At 47.8% G+C, this 10,098-nt stretch overlaps 1 protein-coding gene across 1 annotated transcript in view; it reads right to left on the bottom strand.

Moving 5' to 3' along the window:
- Window positions 1–1,143: 1,143 nt before the first annotated feature.
- Window positions 1,144–10,098, bottom strand: part of PEPD (peptidase D) — a 249,397-nt gene continuing 240,442 nt past the window's right edge. Inside the window, exons 13-15 of the mRNA XM_073605776.1 lie at window positions 8,951–9,135; window positions 4,699–4,890; window positions 1,144–1,658 (exon numbers count right to left, since the gene is read on the bottom strand). Of these exons, the coding sequence (XP_073461877.1) occupies window positions 1,506–1,658; window positions 4,699–4,890; window positions 8,951–9,135 (530 nt within the window). The 3' untranslated portion in view covers window positions 1,144–1,505. The remainder of the gene's footprint in view (window positions 1,659–4,698; window positions 4,891–8,950; window positions 9,136–10,098) is intronic.

Genomic DNA, 10,098 nt, shown 5'->3' with positions numbered 1-10,098 from the left:
AATATATTTTTTTGTTTTAAATCAATAAAAAAAAAAATTGACCAGCACAGGAAATAGACTAATAACATTCACACAGACCGAATATAGATGCGTTTTCACTGGGTGAATGGCTATGCACATTTTTTCTTTCAAATACACAATAAGATTGTTGTTAAATTGATCTGGTGACAGGGTCTCTTTAGGCATCACCTTTGCTTTAAAAATACAGTAATACCTCGGATTGCGAGTAACGCGGTTTACGAGCGTTTCGCAATACGAGCGATTATTATTTTTTTTAAATACTGACTCGGTTTGCGAGCGTTGTCTCCCAAAACGATCAGAATTCAAGCCTCTGGGGTGTGCAGTACCGCATTTGGCCAGAGGTGCGGGGGGGTGCCGGTGACACTCGGAGCCGTTCTGAAACACTCCGTTCCTGAGTGTCTCTGAGCCTTTCCGAGTGCATCCGAGCGGCTCCGATTGTTTACAAATGTCTATTGTTTACATACAAACGAACAAACAAATACATATATCATTAAAGGAGCAAACAGTGCTCATTCAGCAATGAGCTACAGTTACATGGTATCCAGTCACTGAGTGCAGATCAATAGAGGAGTTTCAATGTTACCTTCTAAATTCCAGTATGATGACTAGAAGTCAACTAACATTTTCAGGGAACTCAAGGAGCAGGTGGTATAGTGCCCCCCCCCCACCTCTGGTTACATGCGGTACTGCATACACTAGCAGTGCCACTGGAACGGATTATCTGAGTTTCCATTATTTCCTATGAGGAAACTCGCTTTGATATACGAGTGCTTTGGATTACAAGCGTTCTTCTGGAACGGATTATGCTCGCTAACCGAGGTACCACTGTACTGCTATCTCCATAGCAGCGGATGGGAACATTTAATCCAGCCACAGAAGTAGAATGACACTTGGGTTCATTATTGTTGCATCAGAGTCGGTATTAGTTTGTCCCGTCCAAGAACCATTCCAGCTTCATATTGGCTCTGGAACACCGGGGGGAGGGGCTGTGTACGAGCGCCGCGGCCATCGCAAACTGTCAGTACACATTTATGTACGCCGCCATCTCCTGGGGCATTCGTTACAAACCGAACCCATAAAAAAAAATAAAAATAAAATAAAACACTCCCCTCGATATCCTGCTATTGTTGAAATGCATTTATTTGGTAACTGATATGTTCGTACATCTGAAAAGCAATAACGGAGCTGCGCTGCCAAGATTCCCCGGCTGTTCCGCCAAACAAACTGCATCCACTTAGCGGAACAGAGCGAGGCTTGTATTTGGCTTTTTTTTACTGACGCTCCAGTTCTTCAAATGTCAAATGATTAAAAACAGGATTGGATTTGCTGCGTGTTTGGTTTGGCAATTATATCTGCAGAAATTGATTTTTATTTTTCTAGAAGATTTTTTTAGAGATTAGAAAAAGTCAATGATTGAAAGGCACAGGAAACGCAGATGCTTTGGGGGGTCCCGCCCCCCCACCTCCCTCCTCCGGAGACGCCGCTCACAACCCTTGGCTGAGGACGACTTTGCTCAGGGTTTTCCCCTCATCTTTGGACTCCGACATGAAAGATTCGATCTCCTCCACGGTGCGGGGGACGCAGGTGAGAAGCTCCACGCCGCTGGCGGTCACTGCGATGTCGTCTTCGATACGCACCTGCGGAAAAGGAGGTTGGGGTGGGCGGTTACTATCGTATCATAAATGGAAATACAACACTTAGGGCAGTGATGGGGAACCTTGGCACCCCAGATGTTTTGGAACTACATTTCCCATGGTGCTCCACTACACTGCAGAGTGCATGAGTATCATGGGAAATGTAGTTCCAAAACATCTGGGGTGCCAAGGTTCACCATGATTGACTTAGGGCATATTTATAAAGCCGTTCATCTGATATTCACTGCTGGTGAATCTTTCTGGTGCATGTGATTTGACTGACTGATTGATTCGCCAACAGTCAATGTTTGGGAAAAGTCACCCTGACTGCTTGATAATTATAACCCTTTACAAGTCTACAGCTACAGTTTGGCCTGACCCCCTGTGACAGCCGGTGGGGCAGGAGAGGGGCGCGGGGCAGACACTGCCATTGGGGTGATCACCTGGCCACAGAGAGATCCTCATGGGAGATTTCACTTTTACTTCCTGTTGCGTCTCCAGAAATGTGAAAGGAAATCTCCCCAGTGGGACAAAAGTATGGATTACCGAAAAATAAATAGAAATAAACATCTTTTATTTTGATCAGAGTTTGCTTTAAAAAAAATGTAGTTCTGGTGTAAATAAAAGTATTTTATTTTTATAGTAGAACTATTGGAAAAACTTTCTCTTTTCATATTGGATAGAGCAAGGGAGGGCTATGACTCCTGTCATGTTTTCTTTTTCACCATCTGTGTCCCATTGTGGAGATTTCTCTTCACTTCCTGTCCCATTGTGGAGATTTCTCTTCACTTCCTGTCCCATTGTGGAGATTTCTCTTCACTTCCTGTCCCATAGCCAAACAGGAAGTGAGAGGAAATCCCTGCAAATTAAGGGAATTCCTTGGGGACCCCCAGGTCACCAGAACTGTTTCCCCAATGGAAGATTTCCCCTCTATTACTTTTCTGGGAACAACCCAAATTGTTTTCTTTTAATTTCTCTTTTAATGATAAAATAAATAATGGTAAACATGACAAATAGAGAGGGTTAATTTCCTTAAAGGGGACACAGACAGCAATAAAAAAAACTGACACATTCTAATCCATCTCCACTCTATCCAAAACTAAGGTTTTGCCTTCAGTTAGACTTTAAATATAAATTCAGTTCTATATTCGAATTTCCTTTTTATGGCTGGGTTAACACTGGTGCGATGTTGGACATAGTATGCGATTCGCACCGCACTGCTATGCAGATTACAGCGTTAAGCCTCATCCAGCGTTTCTAGCTTTCAGCCGCGTTTCTCTTCCTCTATTCAAAATCAGTGGTTCCCTATGGGAGCCCATTGATTTGAATAGAAGTTGCACCAGAAGTCGGAAGTCGGATCAAGATGATCCGACTTGCAGTGCGACTTGTGTACTGAGAATCTTAAAGGGGATCTCCGCCAAAAATAAAAAATAAAATTTGCGTGAGGTCCCCCCCCCCCCCCCCCACCAAGAGAATACCAGACCCTTCGGTCTGGTATGGATTTTAAGGGGAACCCCCACGCCAAAAAAAATGGCGCGGGGGTCCCCCCAAGATCCATATCAGACCCTTATCTGAGCATACAGCCCAGAAGATCAGGAAAGGGGGGGGGGGACAAGCGAGGCCACATGCCCTTAACATGGGGGGGGGTGCTTTGGGGCAGGAGAGCTCTGCCCACCCCAAAGCACCTTGTCACCATGCTGATGAGGACATGAGCCTCTTCCTGACAACCCATGCCCGGTGGTTGTCAGGGTCTGCGGGCAGGGGGCTTATCGGAATCTGGAAGCCCCCTTTAACAAGGGGGCCCCCAGATCCTGCGCCCCCACCCTAGGTGAATGAGTATGGGGTACATCGTACCCCTACCCATTTACCTAAAAGAAAAGTGCCAGGCTGCGTGCTCGGATAGGGGTCTGGTATGGATCTTGGGGGGGGGGGGACCCCCAAGCCATTTTTTTTTTTTTAATTTTATGAAGCAACTCGTGTTCTTTGTGTGAACAGGAAAGTATGGCGGTTTTTATATTCAGCCTAGTAATGAGCGCACGTTACCATCTCAGAAAAACGCCCGGGTATTTAGAAAGAGAGAATTCCCTCTGCAGTACAGCCTGACTGCGGGGGGACTCTCAGCAGGGACTGATCTTATAAGAGGAAACAGTTACATCTTTATTGCCATGTCAGCTTCCTAACGGCTCTGCAATAAGGAACATTTGCAGTGCAGGTTGTGCCAAATCCCACCAGAAATTGTGCCGATAGAACGTTTTTCTATCTTATCACTGGGACAGATATCACCAATATCACCCGTATGAATCACTCCGCACAGCACCCTTCACCCACAGCCTCACTCACTAGTCAGATTGGACTTAAAGGGGAAAGGTCATCTTGTAGGATTTTAGAGAAATAAAAAGAGATCAGTTTGCTTTAAGTGTATCAATACAAGCCTGACCTCTCAAAACGTGATGCTGAAGAGTTAAACCCACCAAGAATTTCTAATATCCAAAAGGGTATGCATGCCTGCTGTGCCCATTATGGGTAATCTCACCATCCCAGCATTGAGTTCCTGGGTCTGTACACCTGCTGTGCCCATTATAAGGAGTTCCTACCACCCCTGTGCTGAGTTCACTAAAAAGCATGCCTACTGTGCCCATCATGAGGGGTTCCCACCATCCCTGTGCGGAGTTCCCGGGTCTGTACACCTGCTGTGCCCATTATGAGGCGTTCCAAGCATCCCTATCCCTATGTTCACTGGGGTGCATGCCTGCTGTGCCCATTGGGTGAAGTTTGTGTGAGAAGGTGGAGGGAGAGAATGTCTTTCTGACCTGACACCAAAAAAAAAATCTTTCGGCAGTTCAGCCATGAAAACAGCGGAGTGCGGCTTATGTGTTTGTATGCCTGGGGGAAAGTTGGTGGCTTCCAGAGAGCCTGCGCACCTGCGTCCGGTCACCATATACGTCTGCTTGGAGCAGTGTCCTTTACATACGTGTTAATTGAAGTGAAATGTTAAATTAGCACAGGTGGGGGTGGGGCGATGGTAGCAGCAAAATTCACTTACACCGCCGAACCCTCGGAAGCGTCTCAGGACGTTGCTGTTGATAAAGCATGCCTGAGCGGGGTTGGCCAGGGCCTGGTCCAGGACGTGGTCGATGAAGTAGATTCCAGGCTCGATGGTGAGAACCATTCGCTCCTGCAGGGTTCGGGCTGTCCGCAGGCTTTTCAGGCCGGGCAGGTCAATGCGATCGATACCCTAAAAATGAACCACAGAGAGATTATTGGCAAATGTCAATATGCAAATCTGACTACAAACATATCATATGAAAACAAGAGCCGGGGGGCCGAGAGATAGAAAGAGGAGAACTTGAGCACTTCATCAGAAGGTGGGGGGTGAAAAAGGGGCGGGACCTGTAACCTAGCTTATGGGGGAGGGAGGGTTCTTATATTACTCTAAACCAGTGGTCTTCAAACTGCACCCTGTGGCCTGGATGTGGCCCTGTGCTTGCATTTATTTGGCCCTTGGGGGTGCTATTTTCCTCCCACTGATACCACCAATGGGGTACTATTCATTCCATTAGAAACAATGATGGAGCACTATTCCTCCCAATGACACCAACGATGGGTCACTATTCCTTCAACTGATAACAATAATGGGGCACTATTCCTCTCAATGACACCAATGATGGGGTACCATTCCAATGATATTTCTCCAAGTGACAGCAACATTGAGGCACTATCCTCCCAATGTATTAATTTGGTTGTCTGCGAGCTGGTTGGTAAGTAGGCTTGGGTTTTTTCCTGGGCATTCCCCAGGCTTTGTTGTTAACTATCCTCCCAGTGACACCAAGGATGAGGCATCATCCTCCCAGTGACACCAAGGATGGGGCACTCTCCTCCCAGTGACACCAAGGATGGGGCACTATTCCTCCCAGTGACACCAAGGATGGGGTGCTATTCTTCCCACTGATGCCAATTATGGGGCATTATTCCTCCCAGTGACACCAACGATGGGGCACTATTCCTCCTCCTTCTGACCACAGGCACACCATCCAGCTCTGCAGCGGGCAGCCTGTTAAATTGTAGAGGCTGAAAGCTGCTGTGACTGGATGGAGCTAGGCAGTGGACTAAGTGGTACGAATGTTTAGGGCAGTACCTGTCCAGGAACGAATGCTCGGAACGCAAGCAGTCTGCATTGTGAACCTTCGCCACGGTCACATAATGCTCTAAATGTTGATACCACTCGGTGCACCGTCCATCCTATAGAGCAGATCCAGCTGGGTCCTTGGTTCCAGCTTGTACTGGAATCCGAAATAAACAACCCAGCCAAGCAAAGCCAACACACTCCCCTGTCACAGGGAGGCCACTTCCAGGCCTGGAACACACGGCACAATTCATCTCCAACTCCTAACGAGCAGTGGAGAACATTCTGGCCATGGGGGGAAGAAATCACAGTGAGGACGGAGAACAGAATCCGTTTCTGGATGGAGCTCCGGCGTACGATCGTCCAAGCCGGCTTCCAGGCTGACAACAGCGAGGCTCCCGCTGACACGGGAGAACGTCAGGAAGCCTGGCAGCCAAACAGACCCTCCCAAACTTTACATTGTGTTTAGACGACCTTTACTGATTGCAGATTTCTGGTGTACACTCGCTACATGCTGCCGATCTGCTTTCTTCTTTAGCAATGGTCACATGAGCCTATGCCTAAGTTTCTGGTCACATGACCCTGGTGCCTAGGTTTCTGGTCACATGACCCTGTGCCTGGGTTTCTGGTCACATGACCCTGTGCCTGGGTTTCTGGTCACATGACCCTGTGCCTGGGTTTCTGGTCACATGACCCTGTGCCTGGGTTTCTGGTCACATAACCCTGTGCCTAGGTTTCTGGTCACATGACCCAGTGCTAAGGTTTCTGGTCACATGACCCAGTGCCTAGGTTTGTTAGTCACATGACCCTATGCCTGGGTTTCTGGTCACATGACCCTGTGCCTGGGTTTCTGATCACATGACCCTGTGCCTGGGTTTCTGATCACATGACCTTATGCCTGGGTTTCTCATCACATGACCCTGTGCCTGGGTTTCTGGTCACATGACCCTGTGCCTGGGTTTCTGATCACATGACGCTATGCCTAGGTTTCTGGTCACATGACCCTGTGCCTAGGTTTCTTAGTCACATGACCCTATGCCTAGGTTTCTGGTCACATGACCCTATGCTTAGGTTTCTGGTCACATGACTCTATGCCTAGGTTTCTGGTCACATGACCCTATGCCTAGGTTTCTGGTCACATGACCCTATGCCTAGGTTTCTGGTCACATGACTCTATGCCTGGGTTTCTGGTCACATGACCCTGTGCCTGGGTTTCCGGTCACATGACCCTGTGCCTGGGTTTCTGGTCACATGACCCTGTGCCTGGGTTTCTGGTCACATGACCCTGTGCCTGGGTTTCTGGTCACATGACCCTGTGCCTGGGTTTCTGGTCACATGACCCTGTGCCTGGGTTTCTGGTCACATAACCCTGTGCCTAGGTTTCTGGTCACATGACCCAGTGCTAAGGTTTCTGGTCACATGACCCAGTGCCTAGGTTTGTTAGTCACATGACCCTATGCCTGGGTTTCTGGTCACATGACCCTGTGCCTGGGTTTCTGATCACATGACCCTGTGCCTGGGTTTCTGATCACATGACCTTATGCCTGGGTTTCTCATCACATGACCCTGTGCCTGGGTTTCTGGTCACATGACCCTGTGCCTGGGTTTCTGATCACATGACGCTATGCCTAGGTTTCTGGTCACATGACCCTGTGCCTAGGTTTCTTAGTCACATGACCCTATGCCTAGGTTTCTGGTCACATGACCCTATGCTTAGGTTTCTGGTCACATGACTCTATGCCTAGGTTTCTGGTCACATGACCCTATGCCTAGGTTTCTGGTCACATGACCCTATGCCTAGGTTTCTGGTCACATGACTCTATGCCTGGGTTTCTGGTCACATGACCCTGTGCCTGGGTTTCCGGTCACATGACCCTGTGCCTGGGTTTCCGGTCACATGACCCTGGCCTGGGTTTCTGGTCACATGACCCTATGCCTAGGTTTCTGGTCACATGACTCTATGCCTGGGTTTCTGGTCACATGACCCTGTGCCTGGGTTTCCGGTCACATGACCCTGTGCCTGGGTTTCCGGTCACATGACCCTGTGCCTGGGTTTCTGGTCACATGACCCTGTGCCTGGGTTTCTGGTCACATGACCCTGTGCCTAGGTTTCTGGTCACATGACCCTGTGCCTAGGTTTCTGGTCACATGACCCTGTGCCTAGGTTTCTAGTCACATGACATAGGATTTTGCTCAGAATTTTTAGCCACCCGCTGTCAGGTCCATATAATGTATGGGCCTGGCAGCGAAAGGGTTAAACCCTTGGGGTTCTTTTGTTTAACACATTGAGCACAATAAAATAAACATTCCCCAGCAAACTATTTGTTAAAATTCTTACCCAAAAGTTGCAATTTGCAGCGGTCAATGCTGCTGGTTCCTGCTCTCTCAGAGCTGCTTTCCTTAACTTCCAGTCTTTACAGAAAAAGAGTCGATAACAGTGTACAGTGCAGTCTGTTAGACTGGAGAAGGGATTGGGGTGGGGGATGAGGAGCAGGGGGGTACTTTGACATTCCAGGCTATGGGGTTGTGTGATTCTATTGATTTACACAGTGTAGGGAGATACAACTCTAATCCTGAATGCAAGGGTGGCTTTGTAGGATGCTGCAAGAGAAAGGAGCCCCCTTGAAACAGGAAACCAGCTTAAACTGGAACATAGGCAGGGATTAAAAAGATAAAGAAGCTGCATATTCAGTGATTTAATCAGATGTTGAGTGAGGGGTTAACTGAATTGTACATAGATGACAACATACATGCTTTCAGGCACTGGGAGCTGGAAAAAGATTTAGGCAGCAAAGGGAGGTATTTAGCGGTGCAATAAATCTTTGTCATAGTGGGTCTCTATGGGCCTTTATAGCAGGGTGACCCATCTGGCATTTCGGGTGTGTGAAGCCACAAGACTGGATGGTCAGAATCACAAATATTTCAACCGGTTAGAAAAAAGTTTAGCTGTATTTATTTCAGCTGTGCGGTTTGGCTGGAGTTCCGCTTTAAACCAAAACTTCACTCAAACCACTAAAAACAGATGAGAAAAGGAAAGATTTTAACTGGTAAGTTGTAGGAGGTTAACCACTTGTTGCCCGTTACTTATTCCAAAGGAAGCAATTGTTTTTGTTTTTTTTTCCCATTATCTGATCTTGCTGTGTGAACTCCCATTGACTTCCAATGTACTGACCTCGGGGTATCCTCCAACATCATGGACATCGATGCCCAGGAAGTGACCCAGGCCATGAGGCATGAACACCGCGCCCATGTGAGCTTTGATCATGTCCTCCACGTTGCCCTTCAAGATGCCAGCTTTGGTCAGCTCCTCCAGGTGAACGCGGTCGGCCAGGCGATGCATATCCGGCCAGCTCACTCCTGTATAATGACAAAGAAGACATTTGTTAAAGAGGAAGTCCAGTTCATTTTTTTTTATTTTTTACTTTCCTGTGTTAATTTAAAAAAAAATCACAATTTAAATCCATCCTGTCCACACACTGCTCCTGCACTGTCCCCGGCTTCCTCCAGTGCTGGCAGTCACATCATTCTGCTTAATTCTTGTGAGTCCAGCCTGGGATCAGATCGGTTGGGCTTACAGTACTCCAGGCAGGGCTGCCGATAAGGGGAGGGGGGGGGGGGGGCAGCCCACCTATACCAAGCCCATGTCCCCTCCAGTTCAGCAAGGGACCCAGGAGCAGGGAGGGGACTCTTTAACCACTTGTTTACCGGGCACTTAAACCCCCCTCCTGCCCAGACCAATTTTCAGCTTTCAGCGCTGTCGCACTTTGAATGACAATTGCGCGGTCATACAACACTGTACCCAAATGAAATTTTTATCATTTTTTTGCCACAAATAGAGCTTTCTTTTGGTGGTATTTAATCACAGCTGGGATTTTTATTTTTTGCTAAACAAAAGAAAATTTTGAAAAAAAAAAAAATCATGTTTCATAGTTTGTTATAAAATTTTGCAAACAGGTAATTTTTCTCCTTCATTGATATTCGCTGATGAGGCGGCACTGGTGGGCACTGACAGGCTGCACTGATGGGCACGGATAGGCACAGTTAAGGTGGCACTGATAGGCACAGTTAAGGCGGCACTGATGAGCACAGTTAAGGCGGCACTGATGGGGACAGATAAGGCGGTACTGATGGGCACAGATAAGGCGGCACTGATGGCCACTGATGGGTGGCACGGATGGGTGGACTTACATGGACTAATACCTGAACTTGTTGTGAAACATTAACTACCACCATCAAGTTCCCCCTCTCAGGAACCCCCAACCCACCCCCTTCCCTCCACCATTTTTAGTTATATGTACTCGGCTACCTCCATTGTGCGCC

Source organism: Aquarana catesbeiana, linkage group LG11, assembly GCF_042186555.1.
Source record: "Aquarana catesbeiana isolate 2022-GZ linkage group LG11, ASM4218655v1, whole genome shotgun sequence".
Classification (NCBI taxonomy): Eukaryota; Metazoa; Chordata; class Amphibia; order Anura; family Ranidae; genus Aquarana; species Aquarana catesbeiana.
The sequence above is the reverse complement of the archived record's forward strand: the minus strand, read 5'-3'. Positions and strand labels throughout refer to the sequence as shown.